This window comes from Vipera ursinii (assembly GCF_947247035.1).
Source record: "Vipera ursinii genome assembly, chromosome: 9".
In the NCBI taxonomy this organism is placed as follows: domain Eukaryota; kingdom Metazoa; phylum Chordata; class Lepidosauria; order Squamata; family Viperidae; genus Vipera; species Vipera ursinii.
Genome location: NC_139523.1, coordinates 21,394,245 through 21,410,741, shown reverse-complemented (window position 1 = coordinate 21,410,741; position 16,497 = coordinate 21,394,245). Strand labels below are relative to the sequence as shown.

The window sequence follows — 16,497 nt, the reverse complement described above, 5'->3', positions numbered from 1 at the left end:
AACAGACATTTGGGGCTCTCTTGTGGCCATAAGTTGAGAACTACCCGTACTGTGAGTGACAAAAATAGACTCCAAAACTCCCACCTTCCAATGTTGTGGGTGCTCCAGCACTGGAGGTTTTTAAGAAGAGATTGGCAGGCCACTTGTCTGAAAGGGTACAGGGTTTTCTGCTTGAGCTGGGGGTTGGACTAGATGACCTCCAAGGTCCCTTCCAGCTCTGTTATTCTGATGATAGATAGATAGATAGATAGATAGATAGATAGATAGATAGATAGATAGATAGATAGATAGATAGATAGACAGATAGACAGACAGACAGACAGACAGACAGATAGATAGACAGACAGATAGATGATAGATGATAGAGAGAGAGAGAGAGATGATAGATAGATATAGAAACATAGATGATAGAAAAAAGATAGATATAGATAGATGGATAGATAGATAAATAGAAGATAGATGAGATAGATGATAGATAGATAGAAGGGATAGATAGATAGATAGATAGATAGATAGATAGATAGATAGATAGATAGATAGATAGATAGATAGATACGATAGACAGACAGACAGACAGACAGACAGACAGACAGACAGACAGACAGACAGACAGATAGATAGATAGATAGATACATTTACCAGCAAGAACATGAGCTTAGCTGGATCATGTGAGTTGAAGGCTAGATGGACCCATACCTTAAACAGAATTGGTCAGTTGATGCTTAGGGCCTTATGTCAGCTCAGTCGGGGACCATTTATGGCTTTCTGCGTTAGGCAAATCTAGAAAATTAGGCTGAGTTATTCCACGAGTCGCCGATCTCCTCACTTTTTAATGTTTACTCTCTGCATCCCTGAGCAAACACCTAGTGCCTCTGATCTCTCCACCACATACGTCGAGAATCCAAAGTCCAGAAGGTTTAGCAATGGGAAAAGATAGGTTTGCCTCGGCAAATATTTACCTATTGCTACAGAATGCGGAGCTTAGTACAACTTTCTCAAACCCCTAAATACGTTCGACCGCAACACCAGTATTTCCAGGCTGGCCAAAAATTATGCGATTGTGTTGAAGGCATTCTTTGCGTCATTCAGCGAGAAGCAACCACGATCCCTGTAGACTTTTTCTGTCCGAGAAGGAGCAAGCTATTTTTGTTTTAAAAGCGGGGAGGGTGGAAATCACAGAGATAATATTCTCTGTCCCTTGGACCCAAATTATCCCTTCATTCTATGTACGAGTAGTCCTCGACGTACAACCGCAATGGAGCCCAACATTTCTGCTGATAAGCGAGACATTGGTTGTGAGCTTTGCCGCATTTTATGAACTTTCTTGCCACCATTGTTAAGCGAATCACTGCAGTTGTTAAGTTAGCAGCACAGTTGTTAAATGAATCTGGCTTTCCCACTGATTTTGCTTGTCAGAAGGTCGCGAAAGGGGATCACGTGACACACACACACCCCCGGGACACTGCAACCGTCATAAATACGAGTCAGCTGCCAAGCGTCCGAATTTTGATTATGTGACCCTGGGGATGCTGCAACGGTCGTTAAGTGTGAAAGGTCACTTTTTCATTATCGTAACTTTGTAGTCTCTATCCCTTGGATCTGAATTATTCACTCCTTCTATGTGCAGCTAGTCCTCGACTTTCAGCCATTTCTTTAGTGTCTGTTCGAACTTACAACGGCACTGGAAAAAATTGCGCAGGACAAGTCATCGCACCTAGGACCGTTGCAGAATCGCCACGTTCACAGGATCAACATTTGTGTTGCTCGGCAACCGGCGTTTATTTATTGCTGCACTGTCCTGGGGTCACCTTTTGTGATCTTTCTAGCCAGCGTCCAACAAGCCAAATCAATGGTGGATTTGCTTAACGCCCACATGATTCGCTTAAGAACAGCAGGGATTCACTTAACAGTGGCAAAATTGAGTGTGACTCACTTAACGACTGTACTTAGTGGTGGGATTCAAATGCCTGAACAACTGGTTCTCTGTGTGGATGCAAGCCTAGGCATCTGAGGCCTAGAACGGACTTCCGGAAGTGGTATCCACGCATTTCTGGCTGGCCGTTCTAGGTCTAGGAGGCCTCCTCCAGGCCTCCCAGGCCTAGAACGGACTTCCGGAAATGGTGTGCATTCAACCAGTTCTTCGAACTCAACAAAATTTAGCTACCGGTTCTGCTGAACCGGTGTGAACCGGCTGAATCCCACCACTGACTGTACTCAACAATGGAAATTCTGGCCCCAATTGTGGTTGTTAAGTCGAGGACTACCTGTATTACATTCTGACTTTCCTTTTGGGCTCCTTTTTGATGTGAAATCAAGCCTTCTCTTTCTGCTCTTCTTAATATCCCTGGAGGAGAATCAGTGCAATAAGTGATCCCAACATCCAACATTTATACATTTGCCAGGAAAAAAAAACACATATTTTTTTTTAAAAAAATCTCACTTATTATTCCAATCATCTTCTCCTAGTAGCAGATCCACCCCTTCCTGTTTGTCATCTCTACTTCGATAACTGTCTGGTTTGGTACCGCAACTAAACAGGACCGATCCAGACTCAACGGAGAGTCATAAGTCACTTTTTTCAGTGCCAGTGTAACTTTGAACAATCACTAACTAAGCAAATTGTTGAGGACTACTTCAACTTGTCTCCAGAAGTTGTGAATGCTCCAACGCTGGACATTTGTATGACTGGACAATCAATTGTCTGAAATGGTGCAGGGTTTCCTGCCTGAGCAGGGGGTTGGACTAGAAGACCTCTAAGGTCCCTTCCAATTCTATTCTATTCTATTCTATTCTATTCTATTCTATTCTATTCTATTCTATTCTATTCTATTCTATTCTATTCTATTCTATTCTATTCTATTCTATTCTATTCTATTCTATTCTATTCTATTCTATTCTATTCTATTCTATTCTACTCTACACTCTGTTCTATTCCTATTCCTATTCCTATTCCTATTCCTAGCCTGGTCTAATCTAATCTAGTCTAGTCTAGTCTAGTATAGTCTAGTCTAGTCTAGTCTACATTCTATTCTACTCTAATCTACTCTACATTCTATTCTATTCTATTCTATTCTATTCTATTCTATTCTATTCTATTCTATTCTATTCTATTCTATTCTATTCTATTCTAGTCTAGTCTATTCTAGTCTAGTCTAGTCTAGTCTAGTCTAGTCTAGTCTAGTCTAATCTTATTACTTGTATTGCCTTGTTTGGAAAAAAATCAACATTGTTTTTTGTAAATCATATCCATTAACTCCATTTCTTTGGCAAGGTAACAGCCTCCAGCTTCCCTTCACCACCTCATAGTTGCCCCACCTGATTTACTCATGTTTTCCCTATCAATTCATTTTGAGCACAGCCCCTCCGACATTCTCCGCCCTAGCAACAAAGTTTATATAACAGCTGGCCTTTGACGGAACCAAGTTGCTTGACTAGTTTCTTGACAGCTGGTCAACGGAAAAATCTGAGGTTTCGGTGGGGGTTTACAAAAAATAAAATAAAAACACAGGTAAGAGAATGTACAGTAAGCCCGTGTGGAAATGTGTGCAAATCCTCTGTGGATGTGCCAAGTTTTTGGATCAGGCAGGAGAGCAAATAGGAGTGGGAGAACTTTGAGGCGTCTCTGTGTTACCTTCTAGAATTGTGTGTTTTATTTCCAGCTCATAAATTACTTTAGGTTAAATTGGGCTGGATGATTTGTAGTTTATTATGTTAAAAGAAACTAGAAACAACACGTGAGGGTGGGTTTTTTTTTTGGGAGGGGAGTAGGTTAATAGGAGAAAGAAGAAGAAGGAAGGGGTGGATCAAGTGTGAAGAGAAGAATGATAGGATAGGAATTGGTGATAGAGTAAGGGTTGATGGCTTTAAAGCATACTGAGGCGTCCTTGGTGCTCTCTGAGCTTGGTTGTTGCCTTGCAGACATTTCATTACCCAACTAGGGAACAACATCAGCACCACTAAGGAGTGGGGTTTGCTCTCTCGGTTTATAATTTAGTTTATATTTTATTTAGGTTATTTGTTTGGGCTATTTATTGTTCGCTTGTTTGGCAATTCCTTCATTACGGTATTGTGTACTTGATTGTTGGACTGGTGTTAATCAAACCTTCACTTCGGTCTTCTCTCTGGGGGAAAACTGGGTTCAAATGGACTCGAGCAGAGCCACCTTAAGTCATGATATGGACGACTGATTTGGGTCTTACCATGACATGGAAACAGAACAATTATTTTTTTTATTTTTTTTATTTTAATTCCATTTATATCCTGCCCTTCTCCGAAGACTCAGGGCGGCTTACAAGCTTAGCAGTAGCCTTCATTCTATGTATATGCCTGCTTATTAGGGCTTTCACACACACACCCCAAGCGGCATTATTACAAAGTCAGCTTAATTGCCCCCAACAATCTGGGTCCTCATTTTACCTACCTCGGAAGGATGGAAGGCTGAGTCAACCTTGAGCCTGGTGGGATGCGAACCTGCACTAATTGCAGGCAGCTGGTGTCACTTAAGGAGGCATTAGCCCACTGCTCCACCAAGGCTCTTTTTACTTATACCTTGTTAATCTTAAGTTTAGAATATTCTGTGACCTCAGGCCTTTTGCACTGACTATAAACTGCAACTGTTTTGATGAAAGCTTCCATGTCAGTCTAAAATTTTAGCCTTGGTTTGAAGAGATTATATTTCCAGGCCGAGGGCTATAAAAAGTGGTGAGAAGGCTATATCCATCCCTCAGGACGTGCGCCCTAGCCGTAAAAGGTGGCATTCAAACGACAATCGCTGGTCATGCGACATGAAGCTAAACAAACTGCATGATTGTTCAGTGGGATACCTTGACTTGATCTGCTTTGGACGAGGCTGTAAAGTGGGCTATGTCAGATTAGATTAGCTGATAGTTGGGGTGGGAGAGAACTCCACAGAAGGGCGAGGATCTATTTATTTTATTATTTTATTTTAATTCCATTTATATCCCGCCCTTCTCCGAAGACTCAGGGCGGCTTACAAGCTTAGCAGTATTTAGTATTTAGTATTTAGTATTTAGTATTTAGTATTTAGTATTTAGTATTTAGTATTTAGTATTTAGTATTTAGTATTTAGTATTTAGTATTTAGTATTTAGTATTTAGTATTTAGTATTTAGTATTTAGTATTTAGTATTTAGTATTTAGTATTTAGTATTTTGTATTTAGTATTTAGTGCTGGCTATTAACACAGAATGACTCACGGTCCTTGTAAAGCCATTATGATACCAGATGGAGCTAGAAAGAAGCTTGTGGAACAAGAATAAATTTTTGCTCCGGATATCTTGGAAGAGAAATAAACCTAGATAGTGAAGCAGCCCAATTTAATGGAGTGGCAGTTTGGAACTTGGGTTCAAATTCCGCTGTATTAACGAATGGGATATGGGGAGGGGGGAGAGATGGTGCCCTGGCCTTGTTCTAATATTCATGATAATCTTAAAAACAAAGTGAACTGCACCGTCAAGAAAAGGGGAAAAATATCATTGACTTTTTTTTGTCAAGTTGTTAGTCCTCAGCCTATCACCACAATTGGGCCAGACTTTCCATTGCTAAGCAAGGCAGTTAAAGCGAGCTATGGCTGATTTTACAACCTTTTTTTGCCACGGTTTTAAGCCAATCACTGCAGTGCTTAATTGAATCACATGGTTATTAAGCAAATCCAGTTTCCACCATTGACTTTGCTTGTCAGCAACTAGCTGGGAAGGCCCCCAAATGATGATCACATGATCCCAGCATGCTGCAATCGTTGTAAAGGCTTGCGTGGTGGCCAAGTGCCTGAATTTTGATCACATGACCGTGGGGATGCTGTCGTGAGGGCGAGGATGCATTATAAATCGCTTTTGTTCAGTGCCGTGGTAACTTTGAATGGTTGCTAAATGAAAGGTGGTTAGTCAAGGACAACCTGTATTGTAAGTAGAAAAACGGGTCCAGAAACCATCCAGCAGATGTCCCAAAAGCGCTTTCAAAAGGCAACTGGACTTTCTTGTTTTGCTTGAAGAAGTTTTGCTTCTCATCCAAGAAGCTTCTTCAGTTCCAACTGAAAGGGTGGAGAATGGAAGGATTTGTCAGGGAAATAAATTAATACTTCCCTATCAGAGGGCGATGAACCGTGGTTCATTCGACGCATGGTAAACATCAGATAAAAATAAACAAAACTGAGGCATATTCTACTGTATATAAAACTTTAATTGGAAAGCAAAAGAAAACTCCTAACTGACTACATCCTCTCATCGGACAGAATACAAAGAGAAGAGGGGAAAAAGTAAAGCGAGAAAAACTTTTGTAGACATGCGCAGTTAATAGCAGTTCTAGGCATGAAACCATAACATGGCTGGACATGTGACAGTCACCTTGGTTACATTGATAAGATTACTATGCAGCTGGCAGAGAAACAAAGCGAGACGTGCGGAGCTGACAAACACTTTAAAAAAAACGCAGTGACAGGATTTATGTTCCTTGCAGTCATCTGGTCATTAGTCCTCTTCCGGAGAGTCCTTGAGGCCACTTAGAGGTTTATTTCTGCCCTCTAAGGCAGACATGTCAAACACAAGGCCCGGGGGCCGGATCCGGCCCGCGAAGTGGTTTCATGCGGCCCGCGAAGCCATCCTGGAAACAGTGAGGGAACGGCCCCCACTGCCTTGGCCCTGGCCCAGAGACCTTCCTTCTGCCAGAGACCCTCAGATCTCTCCCACTCCTGCCCAGGCCCCCATAGGCACCCTTGATGCCAACGATGTAGAGCTGGCCACGCCCACCCAGTAGGCCATACGCACTCTAGCCACGCCCACCCAGTAGGCCATGCCCACCCAGGCCACGCCCACCCGGCCCACTGAGGGCAACCGCCATGCTGATGCGGCCCTCAATGAAATTGAGTTTGACACCCCTGCTCTAAGGGGTCACTTGAATCCTGTAGTCTGCAACATTTTTTTCCCCTGAAAATCCATTCATACTTCCACACTATTCAAAAGGTGTTCATCCCAAAATACATAGCTAAATGTCTGTGGAGGATTTCAGTCATCCAGGTCACGGTATCTCGCCGCTGAACATGGCACACCTTTGCTATTCAAATTGGCTGAGTTTTATCTGTGGGAGAAAAAGGACTGTAGGAAAACCTACCGAATACGGCAGCCAAGAGAGAATGGGAAAAAGACCACGTGAGGCGTTCTAGAAGTCTGCAGAACAGGTTTTCTTAAAAACAAAAAAGCGGAACTGGAAGCCGAAGGCAAATTTCCAGGGGCTGCCTTCACGTCAGTTGGCGCTGCCAAGAAGCCGCACTACAAATGCAAAAACAAACAAACCAGCAACGAAAAAAAAACAACCCCTCGACAGCGCTGAAGGGCGCTGGGCAAGTTAGAAGCGAGCTTGCCTTGAAATCAATGGGATTTTCTATCCACGGAACGTTTTTAGGATTGGATGTTAAGCTCATCAATTGCAGGCAACTCAAAGCCCAGTTAAATGTTTAATTCCCATTGATTCCAACAGGGCTTTCTCTTCATAAAAGTCTCGCGGAAACTTGGGAGGCTAGCTTGGTTATTGTAGCCTGGGGTTTTCTCTTACAACAACAGATATATCTTCATGAATTCACTTCTCCCAAAACAAGGTTACCAGTGAGCAATTAAAAAGCAACCAAAAAAAAAAAAGAAGAGAGAGAGAGAGAGAAAAAAAACAATCGCAGGTTTTTTGTTTTCGCCGAGTTTTCAGCTGTAGAGATCAATAGGGGATCATGGAGAGAAAAAAGTATCCGTGAAATCCTGGCAGCAGGGCCTAATTCCAACGTTGGCCCCCTTTTGAAAAATTCTGGGATGGCAAAGTTCAGACCGTCAGCAGGCTAAGTGCGGGTAGCCCTCACCTTACCAGAGTCCATTTAGCGACCGTTCAAAGTTACAACGGCAGTGAAAAAAGGGAGTTGTGGCTGTTTTTTCACACTTACGATTGTTGCAAGCATCCTCGTGGTCACGTGATCAGAATTCAGAGGCCTGGCAACTGACTTGTATTTATGACTGTGGCAGCGTCCCAAAATTACGAGATCCCCTTTCGTGACCTGCAGAGAAGCAAAGTCAGTGGGGAAGCCGGGTTCTCTTAACAACCTTGTGACTAACTTAACAACTGCAGCGATTCACTTAGCTTCTGTGTCAAGAAAGGCTGTAAAATAGGGCAGAATTCACTTAACAAGTGTCTCACTTAGCAGCACAAGCTTTGGGCTCAGTTGTGGTCGTACGTCAAGGACTGCCTGCACATACAGAGAGTCCTCGACGTATAACCATTCATCACGCGACAGATGTTACAATAGCGAGAAAAATGACTTGTGACTGGTCCTTGCACTTACAACCAGCATCCTCACAGTCGTGTGATCGAATTTGGGTGCTTGGCAACCATGTATTTTCGACAATTGCGCTGTCCCAGGATCACGTGATCATCATTTGCGAACCTCCGACAAGCAAAGGCAATGGAAAAAGCTGAATCTGCAGCCGTAGCGATCCGCTGATCTGTGGCAAATAAGATCATAAAATCAGTTGTGACTCGCTTTAACAACCACCTAGTTCGACTAGACGACCTCCAAGGACCCTTTCAACTCTGTTATTCTGTTACCTTGCTTAGCAATGGAAATTCCGGGGAGGCCCCCCACTGTGGTCATAAGTCGAGGACTATCTCGACTGAGAAACAAAAGATTATCTGGATACTACATTTTGTTATCGTGGTGTTGCTCATTCCTGTGGATTGTGGATAGGGTAGAATCTGGTCCTTCCAGTCCAGCACCTTCCCTGTTGTGCCACGCTGGCTTTTATCCTGGGGAGAGGTCAACGGAAGGAGAAGTTATTTGCCGAAACTATGAAACTTATCAGCACTGCATAAGCAAAACTCTTGATAACAAAGAAATGGTGGCCCTCCCTGGAGGGTGTAGCGCCACCCTTCCATTTTCTCCTGTTCTCCATCCCTTTTGGTTCAGATAACCACAGGACACCTGATTAGGTCCCACGCCATAAGCATTTGACATTTCATTGGAGGAGTGACCGCCACAGATCTGGCCAACTAGGTTTGCAGAAAGGTGTTAGGTGTGGATGTAGAGGCAAGTCTTGGGCTCACAAACCACCATCCCAGGATGCTGAGATGCTCTTGGTGCTGGTCTCTGAGTTGAGTTGTTAGCTTGCAGATGTTTCCTACCCAAACTGGGTGATGTCAGCTATATAACATGGTTTACCTGGTGAGCAAAGGAATTTAGCTAAGCTCTTAAAACCCACCAGGCTGAGCTAAAATGGCCTTGTTTAGTTTAGGGGTTATGCTGTTGTGTAAGCCTAAGTGTTGTCCTTGGATGCATTGGATAAGCCATCATGTTAAACCAAGTTAAGTTTTATTTCAGTACCATATCTGCCAAAATAAATAAAACAGGAGGTTTTTCTTTTAAACAGAAGTTGGGACTGGTGTAGTGCTTAAACCCAGTTAGAATACTGTTTGTAAAATATAATCAGAGTAGAGTAGAGTAGAGTAGGGTGGAGGGGATGTGGGAGGGGATAGGAGAAGAGGAAAAAAGAGAGGAGGGGAGGGGAGGGGAGAGGAGGGGAGGGGAGAGGAGAAGAGAAGAGAGGAGAGGAGAGGAGAGGAGAGGAGAGGAGAGGAGAGGAGAGAAGAGAAGAGAAGAGAAGAGAAGAGAAGAGAAGAGAAGAGAAGAGAAGAGAAGAGAAGAGAAGAGAAGAGAAGAGAAGAGCTTTATTGGCCAACTATGATTAGACATACAAGGAATCTGTCTCCAGTGCATAAGCTCTCAGTGTACGTGCAAAACAGAGATAACAACAAGAGCAATAATAATAATAATAATACCAATAAGAGAAGGTAGTGGAAAAGATAAGGATAATAGTATATTATTGGGGATACTTAGAAAACAAGACAGTACTGTGGGCATTAGGTGTTCAGCAGAGTGATGGCATGAGGGGGGCAAAACCTGTCTAATTGTTTTGGCATGCATGATTTGAAAACATCTCACAAAAAGCCAGAAATGGTAGAGAAAGGTCTACCCTTACATGAATGTACCCAGCAGCTGGTCCGCCTGTCTCACATTGTGCGAGGGGGTGGGAAATAAATACGCCAAGCACATCTGTGTCACTTGGTTTTTTATTACAAACAAATCTTAATTGATTGCTGTCCAAACACCTCCAGTTTGACAGCGGTGCTACCGCAAAATACACAGTTAAAACAAATAGGCGCTTCCTTTTCACAGTCATAGCTCTGAGAATGTGATTTTTTTTTCCTGTTCAGCTTCTCTTGGCTGGGATGAGAATATTTCTCGCTCAGAGCCTTTCCTTGATGAGTGTACATTTTTACAATTGAGGTCTTGTCCTGTTCGGAGAAAGGTGGGGCACTGCCTTGTGCAAAATATTCATGGGGATGGACTGGGGACAAATGGGATTGCTTTCTGAGAAACTTCCCACGTCCCTCGAGGAGAAGAATTTTTTTTTAAAAAAAACAGCCCTTGGGAATGGACCAAAGGCCACACCATGGCCTGAATAGCAATGCCAGGGGAGGCTCAGGCACATCTGGATTGGCGCATGCATCTCCCTTGTGGCCATACAAAGGGTGTAGCCTGCCCATTCCCATCAGCTGAGAAAGGAGGTGTGTGTGTGTGCGTGTGTGTGTGTGTGCGTGTGTAGTGAAAGTAATCCTAATCTCTGAAAAGGAGAAGAGCCTTAAATGGCAGAAAAGGCAGAAGGTATGAATTGTGACAAACCTAAAAATAGGTGGAGTTTTAAATCACACCTTCGTGGCCATCTTCTCCGCTAACTGGACTGCACCCAATGGATGTACTCTTAAACCATTAAGGAAAATCAAACTAAGGCCTGCAAATGGTTTTTCTTACGTGAAAAAACACACACACACACAAAATAGAAACACAGAAAACTGGCCTAGTGATCCATCAAGTCTGCCCTTTGAGTTTGTTTTTTTTGTTTTTAATTGATTATTTTTAATTATTGTTTATTCGTTTGTTTATTATTCCAACCATGCTTAAACTCAGTTACTGATGATTGGCCCACTGCCTCCGCTGGAAGTTGGGTCCAAGCTTCCGCTACTCTTGATTGTGATTGCTCACTCCCGTGGTTTTTATAGTGAGCAACAAGGGCACTCCCATCCCATCCAACAGGAAGAATTGGGCAAGCAGGCCAGAAGAGAACACAAGAACTCTGCAACGTGGCTGTGCAACCTCCAGTTCAGCTGCAACTAGGTGCTTTAGAAGCAGCACCTATCAGCATCTCTTTAAAGCAGCAACGTCTTGTCCTGCGTATATTTTTTTTTCCTGGGTGAAGACGCAAATGCTTGGAGGAGTTGAAGAAAAGGCACTAGCTGTCCACGTGGGCCAAAGCATCTATTGCGATCGAATTCAAAGCTCAAAGGTGGCACTAGGTAGCTGATTCCTGATCCACCTACAGTGGATGGGACATAAATGGCTAAGAGGAGAGGGGTGGGAGAAGGGGACCTCCCAGTTTGCCTGTGCGTGAAGAAATCTTTACACGAGCTCTTTGATGGTAAAACAGTAGATGTCATTATTTACCAGCATTATGCAAAAGTATGTGGGAATGACAACTGGAATTGCTGAAGAGGCAACTTAGCCTGCAGAAGGAGTTGGGAGCCTGTGAAATGTCTCAGAAGGAGCCTTCACCCATACGTTGGAGCTAATCCTTATGGGTGTGCTTTGTATCTGGACTGCTTTGCAAGGGTGACATATTGGTAGGACACAATTTTAGTGTTGCAGGGATGGGGAAGAAAGGATGCCAGTTGAGTAGGTTGTTGCTTAGTCTCTCAAGACCCAAAGACTTCTTGGAGCTGATGGGGGTAATCAAAATAATTGGTTTTCCTCTCCTCCTCCTCCTCCTCCTCCTCCTCCTCCTCCTCCTCCTCCTCCCTAGGGTTAACATGGCCTATCAATCAGAGGTGATCATTGATGCTCAGCCACAACCTGCAGGCACCAGCTACACTTTCAATAATCAAGGCAACTGGAACTCGGAGCTGTGTGACTGCTGTTCTGACATGGGCATCTGTGAGTAATGGAAGCATTTTGGGGAGAAAGGTGGGGATCTCTTGTTGCCGGGCTTTAGGTGGGAAAAGCAAGGATCTGGGTTCTCCATGAAAAGGGGTCAAGCATGTCAAGATGGTAGCCACAAATGCACCATTAAAACTCTGCTTCTTTTCTGTGAATTGCATTTTGCCTTTTTTTTTTTGAACCTACTGCAGATGCCCTCGCCCAGGGGTAGGCAACCTTGGCTCTTTTATGACTCGTGGACTTCAACTCCCAGAATTCCTGAGCCAGCCTGGCTCAGCTTGGAAACCTCTCCCTTTCCCCTCAGCATGGCTGGCTCAGGAATTCTGGGAGTTGAAGTCCACGAGTCATAAAGCAGCCAAGGCCTAGGGCAGGGGTAGGCAACCTTGGCCCTTTTATGACTCGTGGACTTCAACTCCCAGAATTCCTGAGCCAGCCTGGCTCAGCTTGGAAACCTCTCCCTTTCCCCTCAGCATAGCTGGCTCAGGAATTCTGGGAGTTGAAGTCCACGAGTCATAGAGCGGCCTAGGCCTAGGCCAGGGGTAGGCAACCTTGGCTCTTTTATGACTCGTGGACTTCAACTCCCAGAATTCCTGAGCCAGCATGGTTCAGCATGGAAACCTCTCCCTTTCCCCTCAGCATGGCTGGCTCAGGAATTCTGGGAGTTGAAGTCCACGAGTCATAAAAGAGCCAAGGTTGCCTACCCCTGCCCCCAAATTATAAATGAAGATGGTCCTTGACCTTCGACCACAATTGAGCCCAACATTTCTGTTGCTAAGCGAGACAGTTGTTAAGTGAGCTTTGCCCCATTTTACAACCTTTCTTGCCACCGTTAAGTGAATCATTACAGTTAAGTTAACAACGCAGGCTGGCTTCCCCATTAACTTTGCTTGCTAGAAGGTTCACAAAAGCGGATCACACATGACCCTGGGACACTGCGACCGTCATAAATATGAACTAATTGCCAAGCGTCTGAATTTGGATCACATGACCATGGGGATGCTGCGATGGTCATAAGTGTGAAAAATGGTCACTTGTTTCAGTGCCATTGTAACTTAAACAGTCACTGAACTAGTGGTTGTTTAGTGGCTGGCTGGGGAATTCTGGGAGTTGAAGTCCACAAGTCTTAAAGTTGCCAAGCTTGGATACCCCTGGACTATATAGCCTGAATACTAGACTCTGATCCCCTTGGATAAAAGTCATCTGCCATTTTTATGGGTCTCTCAAGGAGTTTGAGGGACATGGTGGCTCAGTGGGTTAGGACACTGAGGTTGTCGATCAGAAGATCGGCAGTTTGGCGGGTCGAATCCCGAGTGCCGCGTAACAGAGTGAGCGCCCGTTACTCGTCCCAGCTTCTGCCAACCTAGCAGTTTGAAAGCACATAAAAATGCAAGTAGAAAAATAGGTTTAGGTTTAGGTTTATTCAATTTCTATACCGCCCTTCTCCCGAAGGACTCAGGGCGGTTAACAGGGCATATATAAATAAATAACAGTACAAAAATTAAAAAGAAATTAAACCAATGCCCAATTAAAATACAATGACAGTAAAATAGTAAAAAAAAACCGTTAAAAAACCCTCGCCATCAGGCCAGACCAGCTAGTTCAAAGAAATGGGTCTTCAGCCCGCGGCGGAAGGAGCGAAGGTCCGATGCCATCCGGAGCTCAACCGGCAGTTGGTTCCATAGTGCCGGAGCACCCACAGAGAAGGCCCTCCCCCTGGGGGCCGCCAGTCGACATTCCCTGACCGGAGGCACCCTGAGGAGACCCTCTCTGTGGGAACGCACAGGGCGGAGGGGAGTTGATGCCGGCAGCAGGTGGTCCTCGAGGTATCCCGGACCCATGCCATGTAAGGACTTAAAGATCATAACCAAAACCTTGAACCTCACCCGGAAGACAACTGGTAACCAATGCAGCTCGCGGAGCAAAGGTGTAATAGGGACCACTACAGTGGGAAGGTAACAGCGTTCCGTGCGCCTTTGGCGTCTAGTCATGCCGGCCACATGACCACGGAGACGTCCTCAGACAAGTGCTGGCTCTTCGGCTTTGAAATGGAGATGAGCCCCTAGAGTCGGAAACGACTAGCACGCATGTGCGGGGGAACCTTTACCTTTTTTACAAGGAGTTTGAGAGAAGTTCACCCTTTCCTTTCCTTTCCTCCAGGTCTTTGTGCCGCTTTTGTACCCTGCATCCTTGCCTGTCGGGTCTCGGAACAAGCTGGGGAATCCTTCTGTCTCCCATTTTTGCCAGGGTCTATGATCGCTCTCCGTACAGGAGTGCGTGGGAAATACGGTATTCAGGTAAAAGGCGGAGCGTCAAAAATTTTTAAAAACGCAAATTGAGTTGGGGGAAAGAGGGTGGCCGTGACCCGGTTGTGACAGTGTCTCTTTTCTTCCCTGAAAGAGACAAAAGAGGAAGTCAATGTCCCCCTCCTTCCTTCTTCTCCATCTTGAGTCTCATCATGAATTCGAGCCATATCACTGACCTCCCATTTTAACCCAGGGCTTTGTTTTCCACTCAGGGGTCTATCTGTGAAGATTGGGTGGTCATGTCCTGCTGCCCGCTGTGTGGTCTCTGTCAGATGGCTAGAGAGCTGAACAGGAATTGAGAAGACAGAAGAAGTGGCCGGGCTTCACTCCGGAGAAAGCGAAGGAAGAGTTGAAGAGATGAGTCTGGGGTGGGGGCGGGGACAAAGCTAGAGCGAACAGATCTGAAGTGAGAAAGAAAGAGGACCCAAGATTACACAACGGAAATAATTTTTCCTGCCTCTTGGTTTACTAAAGTTTGCAAATGCAAAATTCTAGAGAAAAGAATATTCACCAAACACACACACACACACACACACACACACACATTATTTACGGATATAAAACTGAAGAAGAAGAAAAAAATACAGCCCATAAGGAATTAGATATAATTATGAGTAAATACAAAGTTATACTTATCTTCTAGTTGCTTTCTTTCTCTCTTTGGTCAGCTGATCACCATCCAGAATCTTGCAGACTGGATCTGATAGTCCTAAACCAGAGGGTCTTCAAACTTGACAACTTTAAGCTGAAGTCCTTGTGGACTTCAACTCCCAGAATTCTTCTGTGCTGGCTAGGGAATTCTGGGAGTTGAGGTCCACAAATCTTAAAGTTGCCAAGTTTGGAGATCCTACGGTGAACTACTAGATAATGAATGCAGCAGCCTCTTGATGCTAACAAGAGAGCTGTCCTCTTGCAAGAAGATTCAATAACAGGGATTTTTTTATGTTTAGTCCCTCTGTCATTTCCACCCTGAAATCTATGCCCTAATAAATAAACCTGGATCTAAGATTGTGCTCATTTTTTAAAATAATACTTTTGGAAATGGGAACCATTATGTTCCTTCAGACTACTTGGTAACGTGTTTGTGAAACCTCACTGAATGTGCTGAAATGAGCTGATTTTTCTGGCGGCAAGTGAACATTTCAACACAATAGCTCTGTGCTTTCACACATTATTCTCTCACAACTGAGTTTATTCATTTAAAATATTCATGTAGCTGCCCATCTTAAAACCATTCTTGACAGCTTTTGACTTGCAAAACCATATAAAACATTTAAAAAATAAATAAAAAACCAACAGCGATCAAAATTAAAATGCAAACTGGTGCCACAGCCACATTCCTCTACCACATTCTTATCCCATTCTGACCTCATTTTATTCCCAAGCTTGGGAGAAGAACAGGCGTGGAGTGTCTTGGGAATGATAAAAGGGGTGTGTGGGGTGGGGAGGGCTGTCGAATGTCAAGGGGGAGGGAGTTCCATAGTTTGGGGGTTACAATGGAGAAAGCATTCAATGGAGATGTCCCACCAAATGGCAATATTTCAGGGAAGGGATATGGAATAGGCCTAACCCCTGCTCTGGTGGGACAGACAGGTGTTCTATTCTGCAATTGCAAGTCCAAGTAATCCTTGACTTGCAACATTTCAATTAGTGACCTTTCAAAGTTACAAGGCACTGAGGTGACTTATGACCATTTTCAGATGACTGTTGCAGCTTTCCCTCAGCTAACCATCCAAGAAAGCAGAACTCTTGAAACAGGCGTTATCTCAAAAGGAAGCTTTTATTAGGGGTCGGTGACAGTAAGGAAGGCAAGGCGAGATCTGGGGAAAATCCCGCACAAACGGTATAGTTAAGCAAGCAATATTCCTCCCCCCACCAAAGTCATAATGTCCATTTGAAATCCAGCCAATCCACAGGTGGCACAATGAGCGGGTAACTGGCACAGTTGGCGCGCATCTCAAGTCAAGGACGACCTAAACAGAATTTGCATAGCTATCTGTATGGATGGATGGATATGGCTATATCTATACGTTTGCATATCTAAAAAAGGTAGCAACTACATTTCTGCTGGCTGAAAATCCGTTGTCTAAGCCTTTATAATAGGAAAGTATGCATTTAGAAGTAAACATCGCTGAGTTCAGCGGAGTTTACTAAGTAA

General features: G+C 44.1%; 1 protein-coding gene across 1 annotated transcript; it reads left to right on the top strand.

The window, feature by feature from the left end:
* Positions 1 to 3,374: 3,374 nt before the first annotated feature.
* Positions 3,375 to 15,339, top strand: CNFN (cornifelin). Its single transcript, XM_083370166.1, has 4 exons — positions 3,375 to 3,508; positions 11,903 to 12,033; positions 14,194 to 14,330; positions 14,552 to 15,339. The coding sequence occupies exons 2-4, from the start codon at positions 11,910 to 11,912 to the stop codon at positions 14,636 to 14,638; spliced, it is 348 nt and encodes a 115-aa protein (XP_083226292.1). The 5' UTR covers positions 3,375 to 3,508; positions 11,903 to 11,909; the 3' UTR covers positions 14,639 to 15,339.
* Positions 15,340 to 16,497: the final 1,158 nt, after the last annotated feature.

Bases quoted from the DNA above. Each gene is read 5' to 3' on its own strand.
- CNFN (XM_083370166.1), top strand. From the start codon at position 11,910: ATGGCCTATCAATCAGAGGTGATCATTGATGCTCAGCCACAACCTGCA. The intron at 12,034-14,193 runs GTGAGTAATGGA...CCTTTCCTCCAG, and splicing joins CTGTTCTGACATGGGCATCT to GTCTTTGTGCCGCTTTTGTA. The intron at 14,331-14,551 runs GTAAAAGGCGGA...TTTTCCACTCAG, and splicing joins GTGGGAAATACGGTATTCAG to GGGTCTATCTGTGAAGATTG.